The sequence below is a fragment of the Mauremys reevesii genome, linkage group 16 (assembly GCF_016161935.1).
Source record: "Mauremys reevesii isolate NIE-2019 linkage group 16, ASM1616193v1, whole genome shotgun sequence".
Lineage (NCBI taxonomy): Eukaryota > Metazoa > Chordata > Testudines > Geoemydidae > Mauremys > Mauremys reevesii.
In genome coordinates this window covers 27,291,920-27,316,117 of record NC_052638.1, presented here as the reverse complement: position 1 = coordinate 27,316,117, position 24,198 = coordinate 27,291,920, and the positions used below count along the sequence as shown (strand labels likewise).

Here is a 24,198-nt window from a genome sequence, read left to right as displayed (position 1 = left end):
CTATTATTGAGGACTGATTAGCCCTCCTGTGAGCAAAACATCTCTATACTTGTTGCTCATCCAAAACCCAGACCGTAAGGTGGAGGGATGTTGGTTGGGAGGGATGGTTCTGCCATCATTCTGAGTTAGAAGGTTCAGCAATGGTCATAAGCAAATACATTGACATGTGTACATCTGGAAGATGCGGGTGTACTAAAATTGTTTCAGCACCAGAGAGCTCCGAGGATCATTGCTGATTTGTCCAGCTTCACCTTGGTCAAGCTCCAAGGTAGATGGGGATGGGCAGGAAAGCGCGCACTAGTGGCTCTGGCCCCTGAACCAGAAATGCATCATTTCTAAAGTTGTGTCCCTGGGCTGCACAAGGGCAACAGGCTGAGCATTTCTTGTTGATTTAGGATGAAAGACAGTCCCATGATGGGGAACTTCACTGCTGGAAGATGCTCTGTAACACTATGTTATGAAATTCCCACTTGTGGACTCTGTGAAAGTATCTGCTGGGGCTGTCTGCTAAGGTGTTCATTACTCCAGGAAGGTGTACCACTGAAAGGATGATCTGATGACAGGTGTACTAATTTCAGAGCTTGACTGCCTCTTCACAAAGAGGGGTGGGACCTCACTCCCCACTGTTTGTTTAGATAGAATTCTGTGTTCATATTATCCAACATGACTGGAACATACTGGGAATGTAAAAAGGAGAAACCTCCTGAAAGCCTTGTGTGCTGCTTGAATTTCAAGAAGGTTGATGTGTAGTTGGGATTTCTAGTGGGTCCAGGAACCTTACATCATTCTGAGTTAGAAGGTTCAGCAATGGTCATAAGCAAATACATTGACATGTGTACATCTGGAAGATGCGGGTGTACTAAAATTGTTTCAGCACCAGAGAGCTCCGAGGATCATTGCTGATTTGTCCAGCTTCACCTTGGTCAAGCTCCAAGGTAGATGGGGATGGGCAGGAAAGCGCGCACTAGTGGCTCTGGCCCCTGAACCAGAAATGCATCATTTCTAAAGTTGTGTCCCTGGGCTGCACAAGGGCAACAGGCTGAGCATTTCTTGTTGATTTAGGATGAAAGACAGTCCCATGATGGGGAACTTCACTGCTGGAAGATGCTCTGTAACACTATGTTATGAAATTCCCACTTGTGGACTCTGTGAAAGTATCTGCTGGGGCTGTCTGCTAAGGTGTTCATTACTCCAGGAAGGTGTACCACTGAAAGGATGATCTGATGACAGGTGTACTAATTTCAGAGCTTGACTGCCTCTTCACAAAGAGGGGTGGGACCTCACTCCCCACTGTTTGTTTAGATAGAATTCTGTGTTCATATTATCCAACATGACTGGAACATACTGGGAATGTAAAAAAAGGAGAAACCTCCTGAAAGCCTTGTGTGCTGCTTGAATTTCAAGAAGGTTGATGTGTAGTTGGGATTTCTAGTGGGTCCAGGAACCTTACACTATTTGATTGTCTAGATCTCCCCGCTACCCCTCCCCATCCCAGAAGAGAAGCACCCATGATTATTTGCTTTGGGGTAATGGGGGAGCAAAAGGAACCCCTACTCATACAGCCTTCTTATTTTCCCTCTCTGTTCGGAGTATAGACCATACGAAGCCAAATCCTGAAAGCAACAAAGGTGGGGCTTTGAGTATGTGCAGGTGGCCATGTGGCCTAGAAGAACCAGTGGAGGTGGACTGTCATCCAGAGATTTGGTCAGAGTTGGACAATGCGGTCCCTCATTGTGAGAAGCCGGTCTTGAGGTAAATAGGCTTTGGTTGTAGTTGAGTCCAGGGTCACTCTAATAAATTCTTTAGTGCACGCTGGGACTAAAGTGGACTTTTCTAGGTTTCCTCAAAGTCCCAAGTAATGTATTAGATTGGGGAGGGAGCACACCTGACTTCTTGAGATGAATGGCCTGTGAGCAGCTGATCAACAAGGTAAGGAAACAGTGTGCTGCCCTGGTGATAAAGGTGTGCTGCTACTATGGCATGCACCTTTGAGAATACCCTCAATGCGGTCAAGAGCCCAAAACAAAGGACTCTATACTGGTAATGTTCTAGGCCCACCGTACAGCACAGAAACGGATGACTACAGGAACTAGATATACTTCAGATCGAGAGCTGCAAATCAATTGCCTTCCCTGATGGAGGGATGTGTCCCTAAGAGAACTCCAATGCCAGGTGGCACTGTTTTCATATTAACCAGAAGGTGGCATGTAATATATCAATGGAAAACTAATAACTCACCAATCATTAATATTCTTCTGTGATGTATGTACAGTAATCCCAGAAAGATCTTTACAGATATACTGAAAATATGTGACTAAAGTGTGTTTAAACCAGATATGTTGGTGGCGTTGATAAACTGGTTTTCTTCAGCAAAAGAAAGGAGGCCAACACCTCAAACCAGGTCTGGGTAAATTCAATGAGCTATTCATTTGTATCAGAGGTTGCAGGAAGAGATCATTTGCATTGTAAAAATCACTAGCTGGGGAGGAATCAGCATGGTTTCTACACCAGAAAGTATAGTGTCTATATGCAGCAGGAGAAAGGAACTTCATGTGGGCTTACTTTTCAAAGGTTTACTGGACTGTAAAAAGAAGGGGAGAGAATCCCTAAGTTATCCTTCACCTGTGGAGACAAAAGGAACTTAGAATTTTGAGCTCTGTGAAAGATCCTGGACATAGAGTCTGGTCACTCATCTGGAAAAGAGACTTGGTGAGAAACACTTCTTTGAACAATGGGGTATGAAGACATGAATTTGTCTAAGATCTAGAATGGACCTCCAGTCACCCCTTCTTGTTGGGAATGAGGAAGCATCCTGAATACAAACTCTTCCCCTTGTGTTGAGGCATAGGCTGTATGTCTTCTACAACTAGGAGCCTGTCAACTTTGTCTGAGAAAACTCTTGTGAAAGGGCCTCCTGAAAAGGACAGGGAAGGGGTGATGAATGAACGGATGGTCAGGAACTCTTATTGTGTAGTCCTTGGAGATAGTCTCCAGGACAATCTGTCCAAAGAGATATGTTGCCACATAGAGAAGAAGCACAGCAGGCAACCACCAAAGGGTGTAGGGGTGTCTGGTTGTCAGGAGACTGGCTGATAGCCTTCAAAAGTCATGTCAAAATGACTTTTTAGTGAGGTGCTGCGGCTGAGGAGGAAACAATGGTGGGGCATTCTGTCTGCTACAGTGAACCCTCTGGCATTTCCTGAGTGGTTTACAAACCTGTTGATGACAAAAGGGCTGAGGCATCGGGATGCTGCCTATAAGGAGGTGGAGTACTTTCTCCAAGGGACAGGGGTATAAATCCCTAGGGAGCAGAGGCTAGCTTGGGAATCCTTAAGACTGTGCAGTGATTTGTCTGTTTTTTCACCGAACAGGACAGTACTGTTGAAAGGAGGTCTTCTGCTGTTGCCTGGACTTTCTTAGGAAACCCTAAGGAATGAAACCAGGAAGCCTGGCTCATGACTACCAAAGTAGTCATAGAACAAGAGAAAGTGTCAGCTGCTCCCAGCAATGCTTGAAGGGACAACCATGCTATGAGCTTCCCTTCATCCAGGATAGCTTGGAACTGAGGTCTGAGCACCTGAGGAAGCTTGTTAGTGAGCCAAGAGAGCTTATTGTAATTAATAAAGTCATATTTCAAAATCAGAGCCTGTTAATTCACTATCTGGAATTGTAGGCTACCAGAAGAAAAATTTCTCCCTAGAAGGTCCAGTTTTATCATTCTTATTGGAGGGAGTAGACCAAAGCTGGTGCAGCCTGTTGTGCCTGGTAACAGGCTGTACTACTAATGAATTAGGGACAGGGTGGGAAAACAAAAGTTCCATCTCTTTAGGTGGAAAACAGCATCTTTTATCTGTTCTTTTCAGAGTTGAGGCACAGGTGGCTGGAGTGTGCCAAACACCCCTGGCTAGTTCCAGAATGGCCTCATTGATGGGAAGTGCCACCCTGCAAAGGCCTGGAGTCTGGAGGATGTCTGAAAGCTTGTGAGTAGGGTCCTGGACTTCCTCTAGAGGAATCTGTAAAGCTTCTGCAATCTTCCTCAGGAAATTCCTGAAATTCTTTATAATTATTTGGCAGTGAAGGCGAAGAAAGCATTGCAGATGGATGGGGATGCACTAGATAGGCAGGTTGTTCTTTCTCCTCATAGAGCTCCTGAGGGGACTGAGGCTCTTCTCTAGATGATGCCTGAACAAACTCCTGCTCTGATCTCCTGGAGATAGGAGGTCTAAAATAAGAGTCCCAAGCTCCTAACGGGACCAGAGTTAGGGTTGTGTATTGGAACAGAGGTGGACATGGCTGTAAGGATATGAAAGTGGAACCCACTAGCAAGGGTGGCACTGGTCCAATAGTATGTCTTACGAAGGTGAGCGGAAGCCCATGAAGCTCTGGAACCCCTCACCACATGTCTTGTGATTCCAGAATGGGCAGTAGATGGGATCAGGGAATAATGTGCTGTTGATACTGGTAGCCCAATTCCATGGCTGGTGGAAGGAACTAGTGAGTAACGTACTCTCAGTATAGGCACCTCCCTGGAGATCACTGGATCAGAAAGTAGTGGTGGTTCTGGGTTGGTGTAGACCACTAGGTGCTCAAGAACAGTATAGCCTAGACCGGCTGGAGAGCAAAAGGCATTTCTGAGCACAGGCAAATTTAATGGTGCAGGCAGTAAGCGATGGTACCGGTAAATCCTTTTTCCTCTTAAAGTGCAGAGCCAATGGTACTGTTGGTGACTGCTCTCTCCTTTTTTTCCCACTGGTGGTGGGGCCTGCCCCTTACACATGTGACCGTTTTTGGAAAACCCGGGCTTTCAGTGTCGACAGTGCCAGGCTATCATCTTGTCCAGAAGCTCCAGACCCACACATACCAGGACACTGCATTGTGCCTGATTTAGCAGAGGAAGGAGAGATTAATCTCTTCTTAGAGGGTTTAGATGGGGACCTTTCCTGCTTTCCACATAAGTGTTTTCTCCTATCTTCATTACATCCATGCGTATCAGAGACTTTAGCTCTAGGATCTGATGAGCCAAAACTGTGAAGCTCCAGGTTTGGAAGGGCAAAAAAAGGTGGATCTTGTCAATATACAGAGAGGTCAGATGTCCCTGCATTGGGCTGTGGCCTCATGGAAAGCTCCATTAGATGTCTCCCAAGTAGAAATTCATGAGATTGTCATGCACGAGGTGGGAAACAACAACAAATATCATACTTAGAATATGTGACTCTCCAAGGCAATAGAGGCAAGAGTGTGTGTGTGGGGGGGGGGTTGGGGGGGAATCATTAGGTGGGAAGACAAGGGGACAGGTCACACAGGACTTAAAACCAGGAATCTTGGGCATAATAGATGCCTGGACAGCGAAGGTGAAGGGAGAAGGGGGAAAAAACCTTAACCCCAAACACTAAAGTATACTCTAAAATTAACTAGTTAATTAACAGGAACTAGGTACAAAAAACCTGGAAAAAATGGGCGGGAATACTGTAAAGCAGCAGACACTGTCAGAGTTCCATTTTGGGCATGAGTGGCAGAAAGGAAATAAAGAGGTGATCAGTCTGCACTGCCCCTTATTCTCTCAGAGCACTGTAAAAGGAAGTGCAGGGCCCAGGTGCAGATCAATGGATGCTTCTAGTGAAGAATCTTCCAGGCTCAGGCATATGGAGTTCATGCACAGTCACAGTGAGTACCCAGAGGAACCAGCACTCAGAGAAGAACTAATTCTTTTTTAGATGAAGTTTTCCCTATTTGGTCTCAGTCAAGAGACAAATTTCTTTTGGAAAGTTTTAGCAAAATTTCTTCAGTCAGCTTTCTGTTTTTGCATGTGCGTAGGCCTAACTTGACATGAGTAACTTGACATAAATAAGACCTCATTTCTCCCAGGCAATGATTGGGAAGGTGAATGGAAGATTAAGTTGTATATAAGGGTGTAACAAGCATTAGTCTGGAGTCAGTCTAGCTAAGGTAAGCAGGAACACCCTTGTACTAGGGACAATGGACAAGATAAACCTGGAATGTAGATATCAGTTTATACATGAACAGCACATTGACAGCATGCTGTATAGGGATTGATTCCTGAAAAGTAACCAACTCAATCACAAAGCACAGAATGCTGACAGAGAGAGAGCGGGAGAGCGCACACCTGCATTTGAGCCTGGCCACCTTACGCATAGTGTTGCTGTATGCCAAATTAAAGTGAATAATTCCAGAGTTGAACTGAGTTTTTGAGAATGGAATGGAAGAGATTCTTGGGGAATCCCAGCAATGTGTTTATAAATAAAAAAGCCACAAACATTTCTCTCATGTGTTCTGATCAGAAATTCTGTGCATGGATACCTCAGGTACAGCTGCACTTGTTCAAACTTAGATTATTTTGTAGACATAATTAAAATGTAAGTAGTGAGCTCAGTTTGAAGGAAGTTGGCTCAGTTTTGAACTTATGGCTGTTGAAAAGATATTATGTATGTAAAGAAGAATGTTGTTAGGTTCCATTGTTCCAGCATGTGCACTAGATGTAATTGTTTTTATGCTCTCTCTAAAGGAAATTAAAATAATGAGGACATAGAGATGCACTCTGCTTAAACTAAGCTCAAAAAGTCTTAAAAACCTACCAAACATTGCAAATACTATTGGATACCCAGGATCCTGCACCAGAATTTCTCAGAAAGAGGACAAAGAGATAGTGCCCTCGCAGGAATGAACATTAGGCTGAAAGTCCAAAATTCCCAAATTCTATCATCACGTCTGCTCTGACTGGGCTTAATAATACTTTACACTTACACAGCACTTTAAAAACCACATTTAAGGCTTTACAAAACTGCTATAACGTTGTCAGGGTTTTGTTTTTTTCCATGGAATAAATATTTATTCATTTGTCCACTATGGAAGTGCAGCCACTTCTGGGATGAAGCTCTTCAATTCTTTAATAAAACACAGAAACACTATCCAATATTTTTAGAATAAAAAGTGAAGTAAACAGTATCAATTTGAAATTAGAGGAATAATTTAAATCAACACAGTATAATTATTATAATTAATTTTAATATAATTGTGTTATTTATTATAACACAATTTTAAAAATCTTTTTAAAGTATTTTCTTTATGTCCACCTTAAAGGAACAAGGGAGATGTCTCTGGCTGCCCAGAAGTTGGTTGCTTTTCCTTTTTCTTTGAGAAAGTCACAAGTCACTGGATAAATATGCTTATAAATTATGGACAAAAAAGACAACTTGACAGGGAAAAAATGGGCTTTAAATAAAGACCTAGAAAAAGTCCAAGTTTCCTTGGTAATTTTTTTTATGCAGCAAAGATGCCAAAACACCAAGAACTTGAGGTCTATTGATCATGACACCAAACATTAGAGTCTCTCCACATTGTCTTGGAGTATAGTATCCACTTCCTTATTAGAACCCAACACTAATAAATCACACGAAGTAGGCAAAAAAAGAAGGAAATATCTGGAGCTCACAACACATTAATGAATGTTATGATAGGCCAGGTAGGGCCTAATGCATCAAAGAAAGGAAATGTGGCCACAAAGGCAATAGATACAGACAGGAAACATGGAAGATTAATAAATTAGTGCTGAAAGACTGTTCCAAAGTAGGACACTTACAGTCTGCTGGACAGAGGCTAAAGGAATGCACTGAAATTAAGAAGGATGGTGTGACAAAACTGCTAGTGGATAGAGCCCGCATACCATCAGCTTTTATACATCTTATACGATTCAAAATAAACTCTCTTTACCTATCTTACCTAACTTCTATTTAACAGTAAAATAATTGATTAGCTCAACAGAAAAGCATTTTGGAAATGCACATGAAAAAAATATCATAAGGGACTGGGGACCGTAAAAGTATCTATGATGTTTGTTCTGATGTCATGTTCTCTTGTGGTATAACCAAGTGGGGGCAAGAGACAAAGAAAGGACAGAATCCTTAGAGAAAGACTCACCCAAGGCAAAGGTGCTTTTAAAAGAAAACTGCATCCATTTCCCTCAGGAAAGCAATATAAATGAGAAATATTTCTCACCATGTTTAAACTGAACTATATTTGAAAACAAAGAGCCTGAATTTTTGTTGCTCTGCACCTTGTTTAGTCACTTACCCAGCACAAAGTGGATGTAAAACACTACTACACTGATCTGGTAGCATTTTTACACCTATGCTGCACTCTTTGAGGAAAATGTCTAAATAGAGTCTAGAGCAATAATTTCTTCAATGCAACATTTTTAATTACAGTTGGTATTTCTACGATTACTACTGACAGTAACCATCTTACTGAAAATTCCACAGAGGTTTCATAGAGAAATATACACACAGAGACATTCTCTCAAGCTGGATACCTCTAAGCAAAATGATTCATGACTAGCTGGCCCCCAGCACTCTACCTCCCCACTCCAGCAGAATGGTTCCATTGGAGCTGATCTACCAGAACCTGGATTATTTTTTCCTAGGAATCTCCATGAGACCAGTAGGGGGATGATGTGAATGCCTACTCCTGCCTCATGCTCACCCTACCTCTTTGCCCAGTGCAAACCCTGGACCTGTAAGTGTCCTCTGTGAGGTTTGGAGGAGAAGGGACAATGACACAGAGACTTTCCATGCTTTCTGCAAAGAAGGTGCAAGATCAGTGAATGAATCTGGGGAGGTAGGGAAAGAGGAAGAAATGTAAAATTTAATTATTGTTTCCAATTAAATGTAGTTCCATGAAATCTAAATTGTTGACAGGATGTCATGTACTTACAATTATTAGCAACTGTAAGTCCAACAAATGAACAAATAGGACGAACTATCTCAGGCTTTATGCAACTTTGGAGCCAGTCTTTTGCATGTGGAAAAACTGAACAGCAAGTGTTTTGATTGTCTTCTGTAAAGATGTAAAACAAACAACAACAAAAATCTAAATGTAATATATAGTTATGTTTATAGACATGCTAGAAAATGGAAGTCAGATGTCACTTTTTAAAAGTGTTCTTTTTATGTTAACTATCATTTTATGTTATACAATTATTTAATAATAGTTACCATTTTGAGGATTATTAACACATGCACACAGAGTACTGCAGACTGAAGACCACAGCTGATAATACTGATTAACATTTTCATCTGACAAATTCATCTCAGATATTGAAAGAGTTGTTCTGTTAAGAAAAAAAGCAAACATAAGGGCAAAGATGACGTAGGACCTAAATAGTCTGTTACTTTATATCTTAACAGAAACTGTTTATTTACCTGAATAATTGTAGCAGAACACCAATGCAGCCTGTTTCTCTGATGTGAGTTTGCCCACTCTCTATAAATGACCATATGCCAGTATTGGGAGAGACAATACATAATTTTAAACAAAGTATTAATACTTGAAATGCCATTTAAATAGTTCAGTTTTACTTCAGCTCCCTTAATAAGCCATGTACAAATGAACAATGTGTTATGTGCTTGCATCCTTAACTGTATAACAACAAAAAGTGCTAACTATGTTCTTCAATTTTTATAAACTACAAGACCTTCTAAATTAATTGTTACTTTGTGTTTTAAACCATACGTTGTACAGAGCCCAGAAGTATGGGTCCCTCTGGGTGCTACTGTAATACAAATAATAATTAATAATGATCAATTGTTATGTTTCAATTTCTCTACAAAATGTGAGAAACCCTCATTTTGCATTACGTCTTGCTAAAAACAACATGTAAGTTTCTTACACAATAAGATAAAGTAATTTCAACATTTTAAAAACAAACAAACCTCTAATGTTTGATCTACTTGTAACTGATTTTGAGATCACCTAAAAGTAATCTATGTCACAATTAATCTTTATATACTAATCGTACAAAATATTAATGAAATCTTGAAGTCATGATAAATGGTATGGGCTGTTAACCAGCAGTGTGTTTTAAAATGAGTTACACAGTTTTAATAATTTAATGGTATTTTTACAAGTGAATGCAAAATACTTACTGTTATTTGAAACCAGTACTAATATAACATAAACAGACATTCTTTTCAAATTCACACTAGAATTCTTATTAGTTAAGAGGAAAATGAGGTCTTCAAACAATTCAGATGTACATAAAGTTTGTTGACAGTAAACTGAAACCAGAAAATGAATTATCAGTATATTAATTCCTATTAAGCCATTTACAATTTATTTTTATTTAGGCAATGAAGTCTACAAATTACAGACTGATAAAAAGATTCTGTCTAAAATATACAGACTGACCTATACTGAAAGGCTGTCAAGAGAAAAACAATTTTCAGGACTGAATCAGATATTAAAATTTAAATATTTCATACCATTACTTATTTGTAAGGCAAATTTCCTCTCCTCCCTTCCCCCAACCAACATATCTGAGAGCCAGGCTGAAAAGTCTTTTGACCCTTCTATAGATGTGACTGACAGCAACCTTTCCCCTGATCAACAAGGTGATACATACACTAACCATAATTGGGTCATTTTACGGAACAAAGTATCAGGTCTACTTGAAAGCTCCCATTCTAAGTTCCCTCTTCATGTCATGGCACTAATCCAGAAGTTCTGAGATAGCTGTTTCAAGACACAGGACATTAGAAATTCATCTTACCTAGCAACAGTTTAACAGTTACTAGGCAGAATGTAGCTTCCAGACTCACTCTGAAGGATCAAATCTCAAATCCACTTGTCAGTAACTTTCAATGTAACTTGACAATGTAACCTGCAGGTCTTTGCCTAGATCCTCAGTTGTGACCAATATGTGCTGGGCGCCTCTGATGGAAGAGGGCTGCAAAAGAGCTATTTGCTGCATCCTGATCCTGGAGCCAGTTCTGAGGCATGATACCGAGCAATCTCAGACCATCATGCCACTGGGGGACTGAAGAAGTGCACCACCCTGCTTTTGCCCACCCATGCCCTCTACACCAGAGCCTATAAGTGGGGCTGGTGATGTAGCACCAGCCACTCCACCCAAGGGATTCCTCCAAACCAGAGGAATTCTCAGATATCCATTTAAGCTGGCTTTATGGCTCCTTTGAGCTTCCAGAATGGAGAAAGTATGGAACAGCAAAGTCAAGAATCTGGTCCCATTTGTCAGGCTGGGATCTGTTGTAACCTGATAAATAAATATATCTAAAACTACATTAAACCATTGGTTGATATGATAAATACAGGCTGTCATAAACAGATAGTTAAGGGTTAATGTCTTTTACCTGTAAAGGGTTAATAAGCTCAGTAGACCTGGCTGACACCTGACCAGAGGACCAATAAGGGGACAAGATACTTTCAAATCTCGGTGGAGGGAAGTCTTTGTTTTGTGTTCTTTGTTTTGGGGGGTATTCTCTCTTGGGATTAAGAGAGGCCAGACATACATCCAGGCTCTCCAAGCTTCCTGAAATATTCTCTTCTATTCAATATAGTGAGTATTAGAAAAGGCGGGTTAGTCTTTTGATTAATTTCTGTATTTGCAAATGTGTGTTTGCTGGAGAAATATTTTATTTTTGTTTGCTGTTACTTGTGCTTATGCTAGAAGAGCGGGGGAGTCCCTTTAGTTTTTATAAGCTGTATACCCTGTAAGCATTTCCATCCTGATTTTACAGAGATAGAAAAAGTAAAAACTGTATTTAATTAAAAGCTTTTCTTTTTAAGAACCTGATTGATTTTTTCCCTTGTTCGAGACCTCAGGGGATTAGTCTGACTCATCAGGAATAGGTGGGGGGAAAAGAGGAGGGGGAAGGTGAATCCCTCTTTGTTTTAGATTCAAGGAGTTTGAATCAGTGTGGAGCCTCTCAAGGCAACCCAGGGAGGGGAAAGTCAGGGAGGGGAAAGGAGGGGGGAATGGTTAATTTCTCCTTGTGTTAAGATCCAAGGAGTTTGGATCTGTGTTCCCCATGGAAAGTTTTGGGGGAACAGAAAGTGTACCGAAACACTATATTTTTGGTTGGTGGCAGCATTATCAGATCTAAACTAGAATTTAAGTTTAGAAGGGTCCATGCAGGTCCCCATCTTTTGGACGCTAAAGTTCAAAGTGGGGAATAAACCTATGACACAGGCAGAGGAGGAAATCTTAAATATTCAGGAAGTGCAGTGATATAGAACTTGGAAAAATAAAAGTATACATTACCATTACTCTCCATTACAACTGCTAATGTAAATAAGGCTGCTTCCTTTACTACGCAGTGCACACTTGACTTTGCAAGGTCACTTACAAACATCAAACCACCAATCTCTCGGAAATAATCACTTGCATCACCTGTTGCATATGCAGATACAATGAACAAAAAGGGAAATTTATCTTAGGTACTAATTTGGGAATCCAAAAACAATCAGAGCAGTATGGGATACATAACATTTCCAAGATTTTATACCTTTACAGTCTTATGACTCCTAGACATTATTTTAAAATGTGACAATGTTTAATATGTATTATGAAAAAAAATTCTAGTATTACCATATTCAAATATCCCAGATAGGAAACAACAAATGCCCCAATCAAAATGTCATGGTAGAATACTTCTTACTGTTTTGTTGGCAGATTGAATAAATAGTGATCAAGGCCTCTTTTTGAGAAGCAGGGCTGTCCATTTGGTATTTAAGACATTCAAGCAGTAAATTCAGATCTGTCTTCATCTCTGGGGGAAAAAAAACAGTTTTAGAAGAATTTCACAGGAAACGTATATTTTCCTTTGAATGCACCCTTTTAAATTGACGATTAATTTTTATGTTAAGACGCATAAAAATGTGGAACCATCTTCTATTTTGAAGAGAAAAAAAGAACAATCTGAAATTGAATCTTTTTTTCCCCACCTAGCAATAAAAGTTATGCACAGCCCAAAAATGTGTCTCTAAGTAGTTTTTGTTACTAGATGATTATTTTATTTGCTAATGGAACAATCCCCTTTTCATATTCACCTTATTGCCTTCAGTAACAATGTTGTTCTCTAGCTGCAAAATTAATTTAAACAGAGAATATGAAATAAAGAAAGAGATACAGGTTGAAATCCCCATTGAAACCCCACTGAAGTAAATTGGTGTTTTGTTATTGACTGCAACAGGGCCAAGATTTTATCCACAGAATGTGATCTCTACTAGCAGAATTTAATCCTGGATCAGGACCAGAACAAATTTTGTTTTATTAAGGAATACCGGATTCCCCCCCACCACCCCTTTTTTTTCTTTTTTAGATCTTCCACTGTTTGTAACACTATTTTAGAAGATTAAAATACAGATGATTTGCCAAGCAATTTTGCCTTTGTTTACAGTGTTTTAAATTAGAGATGAAATTAATGTGGCTATTTTTATCTAACACTAATAAAAACAATCACTTTACACAGTAGCTGATTTTATCACTTTGTTTCTGCATATTTCCAGGAATATTACAATTAAATGTCACTGCAGAACCAGCCTTTAGACAAAAGAACTATGTATTTGTTGGCCCTCCCCAAAGTAATGGTATCTGTATTAATTATTATTATTTTTCTATGATTGATGATAATGGCGGCTTCCATCAAATTCAACAGATGAGCTACAGTCATTTATTGTGGGTCCTGAGATGAGTCCAAAGACCAATTTCAGACATGCTGCCCCATCCGCAAATGCCACAGGTAAAAACAATTGAAGATGAATGTGCATTGCTTTTAGCTTTACACATCGCACGCTCCTCCTTCACTGCATCAATCTGTGAGCTCTCGAAGTCTTTCAGTACAAGGTGGCAGAGCTGCCGCTATCAGGTCTTATTGTGGGCTAAGAGCTCCCAAATGTTGAGGTCAACATTACATGACTGTAGGTGGGCCTGCAGAGTGTCTTTGTAACATTTTCTTGGTCTGCCCTAAAACAAGTTCAAGTCTGCAATTCTCTGTAGAAGATGGCCTTCGGTATTCTGCTGTCAGACATATGGACCACATGACCACACCATCTCAAACTGCACTCTCACTATAAAAGCTTCAATGTTTTTGATGTTGCAGCACTCAAGGACTTCAATGTTTGGAACCAAGTCTTGCCATTAAAATTTCCACTATCCGCCACACAGTCATTGTAGGTGGAACTGGTCCATGCATTTTATAAGGCATCAACATAGTCCAAATAATGCAGCCGTAGAGCAGTGAGGTGATAACAATGGTGCAATAAACATCAATTTTTGTTTGCAGTCTGACATCTTGTCCATTCCAGAGATGATGTTGAAGTTTTCTGAAGGCATTACTAGCTGTCCAATGCACTTCAAAATGTCATCATCATCAATCACCGCATCTCATGAAACAACACTGCCTAGGTAGGAAAACTGTCAATGACCTTGACAGGTGCATCATCAATGAATACAACTGGCGTAGTTGCAATACTTCCTGGTTGAGGCTGAACCATGATTTCTGTCTTCTTTAGGCTGATTGTTAAGCCAAAACATTTTGCTGCATGTGTAAAGCAGTCAGTGAGCAACTGAATGTCCCTGAGTTATGGGCCAATAAAACACAGCCATTAGTGGACTGTTATTAATGAATAACTGTCTTCGTAACTTTTGTATTTGAATGCAGGAGATGCAGATTCAAGACACCTCCATCTATGTGGTACTTCATATAAATGCCATAACCAATGTCTCTGAATGCATCTATTAAAACAGCTGCAAACATGATGCTAAATAATGTCAGAGCAAAAAAACAGCCTTGTTTTACTCCATTGGTGACAACATAAGTAGCTGAGAAGCAGCCTTGGTCAAGAACACAAATCTGCATTCCTGCATGAAAAAAATTAATAATGTTGACAAACTTATCAGAGCAATCGAACTTGTGGAGAACTGTGCACTGGCCATCTTAATTTATAGAGTCAAGGGCCTTAGTAAGATCAACAAAGGTCTTGATTCTGTTCATGACATTTCTCCTGAATTTGCCAGAGTACGAAGATCTCATCTGAAGTATCACACCCAGGACAGATGCAACATTGGATTTCAGGCAATATGTTCTTTGCTAGTTGATAATCAGCCAGTTTAGCATGACTCGGGTGAGTATCTTTTTTGCAGTGACAAGGAACGAGATGCCATGATGGTTATCACAAGATGCACGAATGCCTTGCTTTAATAAAGGTGAATAATACTAGCATCTTTAAGTTCCTGTGGCACAGTTTCCCGTTCCAAAAACTTCTAGTAGAGGCCAGTGAGCTTCCTGACAAGTCATGGCCCTCACATCTGAAGATCTCTGCAAGAACTATCTGGACTTATTGCTTTGTTGTTTGACATTTGCTTGACAGCTTTCCATACTTCAGACATGTTCAGTGGAATTACAAGTTGGTCATGAACTGGAAGTTATTCAAGATCATCAACAGCTGACGCTGATGTGGTGGATGGGAAGTTCAGAACCTTATTAAAATGTTCAGCTCATCTTTTGAGAATTTGTCCACAATAAGTCAGTAGCAGTGACTCATCTGCATTCCAGACAGGGATGGTACCATTAGATAGCAGGTCATACATGGCCTTCAGCTAATCAAAAAAATATTTGAATTTTTTTGATCTGCTGCTGATTGAGGCTGCTCAACTTTCATTTCCCACCAGCTATTTTTCCTGTGGTGAAGCTTAGCTTGCACATTGCACTTTGTACAGGTATAAGAACTTTTTAATAGATGAGTTTTTATCATTTATCCATAATGTGTGAAGACCACACATGGATGTCAGGAGTTTCTTTATCTCAGCATCATTTTCATCAAACCAGTCCTGATGCTTCGTCTTTATAAAGCAAAGGACTTCTTTAGGATGCATCAAACATTATTTCCTTAAAAGATGACCAGGAAGACTCAGTGTTTACTGTGTCTGCCTGAGAAAGCATGTAAAGAACTTCATCAAATTCTTTAACAAGCCTTGCACATGTGAGCTCAGATTTCAATGCTTTGAGCATGGGTATTGCAGATTGACAACATTGGTGCTGTTTTAATTGCAAGATAAGTGTCATTTTGCATCTCGTACAGATGATCAGACCACATGCATGCTCCCTACAGTGCATGGGTGATTTTGATATCCCAGTGGTCACATTGGCATATGACATAGTCAATAAAATGCCAATGACCAGAGTGGAAATGCATTCATGTTGTTTTGTGCTTTGTTGAAATATCATGTTTGTGATGACTAGCTGGTTCTGCATTCACGTTGTGAAGAACAGTGCACCATTTAAGTGCTCTTTCCCCACACCATGTTTACCAATTACTTTTGGCCAAGCTTTGTGACTGTGACCAACTCTGGCATTAAAGCCACCTAGAATGATTAAATTTGTTGTGCTGACGAGCTGATTTTATGGCCTTGTCGAAGTCTTTGTAGAATTTTTCTTTGACATCGTCAGAACATGTCATCATGGGTACATATGCACTGATGACTGTTACATGACATACAGATGTTAAGGTGAGGCAAAGGACCATGTGGAGATCATTTATTCCTTTTGGTACACAATCAAGAGTGTGTGCAATAGATATCCAAATAGCAAAGCCTATCCCTGATAGTGACCTCTCTTCCACAAACATGCCTATCCAGTACAATGTGTATCCAGCGCCGAACTCTTCAAGATTGTTATTACCTGGAAGACATGTTTCGCCCAGTGCAGCTACATCAATGTTATATTTGATATCTTTTCAAATGAGTGCAGTATGCCTTTTGAGCCCACCAGCATCATCAGATAGAGTGTAGACATTTTTGGATGCAGAGTTCAGTATTTTTGTGTGATGTCGCTTTTTACCACACAAACTGGATGACCAGATAGTTGCAGTACACTAGCATGTTGATAATGGAGTGAATGACGTTTAGGGATCCTTTCTTCCCCCTTCTCTGGATTGGGGAGTGAAGCACTATTCTTAAAGAGGGCTGCTCTTCAGTCAGTGACAAATGACCACGTCACTCACTCTGCCTGCATGCACGTTTGTGACTAGGAACCCCAGCAGCATCCTCTGCCTGTCCCTGTCACCACATGCCCATCACCACAGGAGTTTCAAAGAACAGAATTTAGAGGACTTTCCTCATTAGATTATAATTATAAATTATATCAAATGCTGGGTCTAAAATCTTGATCATGACAATGTACTGTATAAATAAAACCTTCAAGGACAAATCAGGAGAAGCTGGGTGTTTGGTATATCAAATTCTCATTTAGGGTTCAATCCTGCCAGGTGCTAAGTGCCCTTACTCTTGCTGAAGACAACTGGAGTTTAGGACACTCACCACCAACCAGGACATAATCACAATAATTAAGAGACCAATCCAACTAACACTGGGAGTTGGATCACATCCTAAGGACAGATGAACTGTTGAAAAGATATGGTCAGATTTAGGCACCTAAAGATGCAGATAGGTGCCTAGTGGGATTTTCAAAAATGCCTACACATCTAACTCCGATAAGAGTTAAATGCCTATGTGCTTTCAAAAATTCCACTAAGCACCTATCTGCATCTTTAGATGCCTAAATACCTTTGAAAATCTGGCCCTTAGGGTCTTGAGTGTGCTACCAAGGTGACTTTATTAACAATTATTTTATCACTTCTGTTAATAGTAGCTACTGAATTTCTCTTAAAACTCACAATGCTTTGGTGATTTCAAGGAATATAAATTGTTAAATGAAAATAGAGATAAATGTGGAAACAATAATTATCAAAAACGTAATTTCATATTGACACAATTTAGTGTCTGAAATTATGCCATTAGCTTTGTCTAGTATCTTCATCACAACATATAATCTAAATATATGAACATAGTAGCAAGGCACAAGCAAATTCACCAAACAGTCACCCATCCCAATGGTAACCCAGCTACCATCAGAGTCTGGTAAAACAGTGAAAAACAGATTCAGATATGACAAGTGATTCTAGAGATCTTACCACATTGTGTGTTCTGTACTTCTATATTTTCCATTTTCGATTGTATTCCTATTTTTATCCTGCAACTGTAAGAAATGGCACTTTCTCAACAGTTCAGATCAGCAATGTTCACAAAAAGTATACACACAGTATAAGTCCATCATGCCAACTTTCTTACAACATCCTCCCTCCTCTTCTGGTTATTTGATTTTTAAACTACATGCCATACGACATACACCCAAATCAGCGTGATCATGAATGAAAAAAAGATTCCCTTCGGAAAGGTATCATTATAAGGTAATATACTACTGCAATTACAAGGTTTTTTATCCAATTTCATTTTGTAGACAAAGTAATTTGGTTCTACCATTATGATGCATGTAAAGATAAAAACTCCCAGCCTCACACATTTTTAATCTTGATTATATTATTTATCTCAATAAATCTGCCACACTTTCTCCCCCTATGTCTGGCTGCCCACTTACTTCAACTGCTTGCTGATGATATGGAACCACTGGCCAATTTAAAAACTAGTAGTTCAAGTTTTCAAAGGAAATCTATGACCTTCTAGCTCCTGCTGTTACCACTAAAGAGGAGCAACCAAACCTTGCATTGCATACACTTATGACTGTTTAAAAACCAGTATGGATCAAAAACAAAGACACTTGATGGAACATGGACTGCAGAGGCAACTCCTTCAATTAAGATTTTAATATTTAATTGATTAGTAAAATTAGCATATTTTACATAAAATCAGAAAAATTCACAATTTCAACTCTAAAAACAAACATAAGGGCCCAGATCCTTTGGTCTGACAGAGCATTCAGAGTGAGACTTAGGAATGGGGAGCACAAAGGTAGCTTAAAGCCACAGTCCCCAAATGCTTGGGCCGGTCTGCATCAGTCCAGACACTTGCAAGCAAATTAGAGCAGATTGAGAGGTGCTGTAAATTACACTGACTATCCGCAGCTCCCAAGAGATTAATTCAGCAACTGAGAATTCCGGGAGCATAGACATAATCCAACTGCATTTCCTTTTCCCTGGACATGCCAAATGTGCCAAGGTCAACAAAGGTAGGCCTCAAGCCACTATGGTATCTTTAAGCCCCTTGAAGATTTTCCAGCTCAATGTGGGAATTTCAAGGGGGTTGGTTAAGCTAATTTTATGACCACTTAGTGGCATCAGAGTAGTGCCTTTGAGAAATATCACAGTGCTATCATAAAAGAGGACAGTTCTTGCTTTCACTAAGAATTCTTGATTTTCCCCTTCCCTCATTTCCTCACTGCTTTACAGAATGGCTCATGTACAAGGACCTTCCCAGTCCCCTCCAATCTGTCAACCCCACAAATTACTTGAGAGGGAGAGGTTGAGTTTTTTAAGCAGGAAGGACTCTTCTTCCATTCTCATCCTATTTTTACTATTAAACACTCACTCACTCTCTCTCTCCCCTGATCCTCTGCCAATGACAGAAAACTCTGTAGCCTCCCAGTCTCTCTCTGCTTCCCACAGAGGCCACATTGAGAGGCTGACAAAATACTAGATCAACTTCCTATTTATTTATTTAGCAAAGGACTGACCTTTCTCACCTTGGAGCTTCAAATATCATTTTCAGTTCAGCTGAAGTAATTTTTTTTAAATGTATGATTACAAACATGATTTTTTTTGTAATGTGCATTGCTAGTTTTGAATACTTTTAAGATCAGAGTCTACTTGACTACTTTTTAAATGGACTTTTTTTGAGAGAGACCGTACATAAAATATCATTTTATAAACCTCCCATTATGTATCAGTAGATCTGCTTCATTATAGTATCGCAGACCAGAGCCAAGCTGAGAAAGTCACCAAGCTCTGCTGCAGCAGAGAACGTTTGTGAAGCCTGTAAGTTTGATATAGGGTAGAAGATGAAAACATTCTTTCTTCTCTGTCAGCTAAGGCTATCCAACCCAAATAATATATTCCCAAATACAGGCCTATTTGTATTTTTGTACAGCAATAAGGAAACACTTGGCTTATAATATTCAGAAATGTACCTACAAAAATGAGGTCTGGGGAATGCTTTTCAAAGTGGATGAGAACATTCCAGACACTCAATGCCCAATTTCAGGCTATCATATGAGCTGCGTGACTCAATCATTCTGCTGTAACATCAAAGGAAAAATCCAAAATTCTCTCTGGCTGCTAATTAAGCCCTTTTTTTAAACTGTACGTTTTTAAAATCCTAGGGATAGATTGTCAGCTGGTGTCAACTATCACAGCTTCATTGAAATCATGACAGTTTATAGCAGCTGAGGATCTGACCTTTATATTTCCAAATATACCAGCGTGTTTATCATTCATTGGTAACACCTTGATGAACTTACAACACTTAGAATGGTCATCATTTCTGATCCCCTAGTGTGCCACCTGTGTGTTCATTCCATCTCTCCCCCCACAATCGCTCACATATGTTAATGATTTCCATGTGTGGGGTGGGAAACAATTAATTGCAGGAATCAGGCACTGAAAAAACCAAACTATTGGTCCACTCTACCCCACCTCAAACAGACATTAGAGATTTAAGAGTCCCACACCAGACAGAGATCAGGCTTCAACTCAAGTGCTTTCCCCCATCCATACTGCTGAGATGCCATGATCACTCAGAGGTTGCTTGAGCTTTCAGGGCACCCCGTCCCCTGTACAATCAAAAGGCCTACATGAACATAAGAACAGCCATACTGGGTCAGAACAATGGTCCATCTAGCCCAGTATCTTGTCTTTCGACAGTGGCCAATGTCAGGTGTTCCAGAGGAATGAACAGAACGGGTAATCAAATGATCCCATTCTAGGGTGACCAGACGACGTCCTTTTTTCCGTGGGACTGTTTTTTTGTTTTGTTTGACGTCCCCCCCCCCAATGTTGGGTCGACCAACAAACAAAGCAAACAAAGCTCGAGCCCAGGCAGGGCTCGCGCCCCCCCCCCTGCCTCCTCCCCCCCTTCCCCTCCTCCCCTCCCCCAAATCCCGCGCCTTGCCCCATGCCCCCCCCCAGGAGGAGCGCGGGGGGCCGGGGTGAGTGTGAGTCTGGCCTGGCCCCGAGCAGGCAGGACTCGGGTACCTGAGGAGAGGTAGGGGCCCCCCGGGGCCAGGCGCGGGCTGTTCTCCCCACCTGGGCAGCAGGACTCGGAGCAGCCGCTGCTGCCAGCCCAGCCCCATTCGCTCTCCCCGCGGACCGGGATGGGGGGGGGGGGGCTGCCCCCCCCCCCGGGCGCGCCGCGGGATTGCACCAGCTGGGCAGCCAGCCCAGACGCGACTGGCCAGGGGCTGGGTGCACGCTGGGTCCCTGCAGCAGGCCTGGGCGGGGTTAATGGGTGCTGAGCCCGCAGCGCCAAGCAGCCAGCGGGCGCTTCCTCCCAGCGGCAGTGGGAGCTGCAGCAGCGTCCCGCTGCCCAGGTGGGGAGAACAACCGCCGCCAGGCCCTGCAGGCCGCCCCTACCTCTCTCCAGGTACGCACCCGAGTCCTGCCTGCTTGGGGCCAGGCCAGACTCACACTCACCCCAGCCCCGCGCCCCCTGAGTCCGGCCCCTCTCCAGCGCTGCGGAGGGAGGAGGAATCGGGTGGGGATTTTTGCCATTTTTTCCCCTCTGTCTCTGTCCCTGTCTCCCCCCCCCCCCATGTCCCGATATTTGACCTGGGTGATCTGGTCACCCTATCCCATTCCCAGCTTCTGGCAAACAAAGGCTAGAGACACTTCATAGCACGGTTTTACATCCCTGTCCATCCTGGCTAATAGCCATTAATGGCCCTATCCTTCATGAGCTTATCTAGTTCTTTTTTGAACCCTGTTATAGTCTTGGCCTTCACAATAGCCTCTGGCAAAGAGTATGCATTGTGTGAAGAAATACTTCCTTTCAAACCTGTTTATTAATTTAATTTGGTGGCCCCCTAGTTCTTGTGTTTACTCCTTCTCATAAAACTTCCTTACTTTCTCTAAACCAGTCATGATTTTATAGACCTCTCTCTTTTTTCAAGCCGAAAAATCCCCGTCTTATTAATCTAGGGTGACCAGACAGCAAATGTGAAAAATTGGGATAGGGGGTTGGGGGTAATAGGAGCCTATATAAGAAAAAGAACCCAAAATCAGGACTGTTCCTATAAAATCAGGACATCTGATCCTTCTATATTAATCTCTACTCACACCCCTAATCATTTTTGTTCTTTTTCTGTATCTGCTCGGGCAATAGGGACTTTAGGGCAACGTCACCATCCCAGATTCAGTGTGTGTGGGGGGAGAAGACGGGGGGAGCAGCACACCTGGCAGCAGGCCCTAGAGCCAGGCACACTGGCCCCACCTCTCACGTAACAGGCTGAAGAGCAGAATGACCACTTTGCTCCTTCCCAAAGTTACTGCTTGTCCCTGGGCTTGTCCTAGCTGGCAGCAGGCTCCAAGGGTATGGGTACACTGCAGTCTGACACCCACGGGTGGCCCATGTCAGCTGATCCGGACTCATGGGGCTCAGGTTAAGGGGCTGTTTCACCGCCGTACAGACTTTGCAGCGAGCTCTGTGACCCTCGCAGGGTCTTAGAGCTCAGCGCTGCAACAGGAACCTGCACAGCTAGACACCCCAAGGAAACAGCCCTCAGCCCAGGCCAGCCGCGGATGTCCAACTACAGTGTAGACATAGCCAGTGATGAGCTGCCAAAATCATAACAAGCGGTAGCCCGCGCCCACCCCAGGGACCCCTGCCCCATCCACCCCCCTTCTCTGTACCCTGACTGCCCCTTGCCACGGCATCCAACCCCTCCTCTCATTCCTGATGGCCCCCCAGGACCCCTGCCCCATCCAACCACCCCTTCTCTCTGTCCCCTGACAGCCCCTGGAACCCTTACCCCTGACTGCCTCCCACCGCCCCATCCAACCCCTGATCCTTTCTGACTGCCCCACCAGGACCCTGGCCCCCGTTCAATCCCCCTGTTCCCTGCCCTCTGACCCCCCCATCCCCGAACTCCCCTGCACTCTCTCCAATACCCCCTCCCTGCCCCTTTACCGCGCTGCCTGGACGTGGCTGGCGGCGCTACAGCCCGGCCACGGCTGGAGCCGGGAGCCCGGGGATGCGGGGCCGGGGCAGGAGTCGCGCGGCCGGAGCCAGGCGACTGGCCGGCCGGAGCCGGGGAGGGCCGCGCCCGGACCCGCGCTGCCGGAGCCCAGCATCTGGGTAGGTGGGGTCGCGGCCGCCGCCGGGGCTGCAGCTCACCCCTGGACATAGCCCAGCCCCCCATTAGCAGCTCTGCTCTGCCGGCAGAAGGGCCCACCAGCTGCAGGGTGTTGCCTGTTTCCCGCCCAGCCGGTGTGGAGAAGGGGCCGGGTCCTGGCGCTGAGCGCGGCTCCCCGGAGCAGGGCGCTCGCCCCGCCTCGGGCTACCATGAGCGTCACCGGCCGCTTCTCGGAGCCGATGCTCTTGCAGCTGCACGGCGCGAACTGCAGCGAAGGCCTGTCAAAAGGCAGATAGGCGAAAGCAACCACTTCTCAGTCAGGGACATACCAGCCCGCGCCCTGTCCCTCCGCGGGGAGAGCCCCGCGCGGCCTGCGGCGAGGCACGCTCGCTCCTGCAGGGCGCCTCAGCCCCGCGCCTGCTGGGGGCGACCCGCTTGTCTCCCCCGCCTCAGGCTGCTCTCGCACAGTTGCGCTGTTGCTGGAGAGCAGCGCGTGCAGCGCCCTGCCAATGGGCTCAGCCCTGTGGCCCCGCTCCAAGCTGAAATGTGGGGCACGGCCTATACGCACTAGGGCCGGGCTCGCCCCGCGCCAGGTTCGCACGTAACCACCCCCAGCCAAATTTAACACGGTCCCCGCCCTGCGCACTGTACTCCCCTCCCCTCCCCAGGGAGAGCTGTCCATAGAGAGGGGTTAGGCGCGCTCCCTGTTCATGCACCTGTAGCGAGTCTTCTACAACCTTCCTTAGGAACAATGACGAGTCACTACTTGGTGGGTGTCTTCTGGTAAAGGTGAGAAGGATGAAAGCTTGCCCCTGCCCCACGATCTCTCGCACCTGTTTCCATCCAAAATGCTTTTAATACTATCACAGTCTTCAGCATTTTTTTGATTACTGCACAAAGCTGCATATGTGTAGCAGAATGATGCCCATTCTCCCTCTTGTGCCATAGGGCCCAAGGTTGAGAAGATTATTTTCCTATAGCTTATTATACTCCCACTTAAAATACTATTCTAGTACTTCCTTACAGTAACTGGTTTCAGGTACAAGGGTTTATTATTACTATTTTGCTTAGAACCGAACAGTTCAATAAGTCTCTGCCTAGACATGTCAGTAAGGTGTAAGTGACTAAATTTAACTTCGGTTACCATAGAATAGACATTGCATTGTTTAAAGACACTTGAAGAAATAATGATCAGAAAATTCTACATATTACATGAAAACAAATATCTTCCATTTTATGGTATGAT

At 42.9% G+C, this 24,198-nt stretch overlaps 1 protein-coding gene across 11 annotated transcripts in view; it reads right to left on the bottom strand.

The window, feature by feature from the left end:
- The window catches only part of TERB1 (telomere repeat binding bouquet formation protein 1), a 57,010-nt gene extending 33,321 nt beyond the window's left edge, over nt 1-23,689 (bottom strand). For 3 of the 11 annotated variants that reach the window (XM_039502584.1, XM_039502591.1, XM_039502594.1), the window contains exons 1-8: nt 19,798-19,878; nt 17,785-17,849; nt 12,471-12,581; nt 12,074-12,202; nt 9,939-10,070; nt 9,216-9,294; nt 9,009-9,124; nt 8,728-8,850 (exon numbers count right to left, since the gene is read on the bottom strand). In XM_039502584.1, coding sequence (XP_039358518.1) covers nt 8,728-8,850; nt 9,009-9,124; nt 9,216-9,294; nt 9,939-10,070; nt 12,074-12,202; nt 12,471-12,581; nt 17,785-17,849; nt 19,798-19,841 — 799 coding nt within the window. In that variant the 5' untranslated portion in view covers nt 19,842-19,878. Of the gene's footprint in view, nt 1-8,727; nt 8,851-9,008; nt 9,125-9,215; nt 9,295-9,938; nt 10,071-12,073; nt 12,203-12,470; nt 12,582-17,784; nt 17,850-19,793; nt 19,880-22,786; nt 22,805-23,281; nt 23,407-23,668 lie in introns of those variants that run through there. The other 8 variants (XM_039502585.1, XM_039502595.1, XM_039502588.1 and 5 more) reach the window with 7 other exon arrangements.
- Nucleotides 23,690-24,198: the final 509 nt, after the last annotated feature.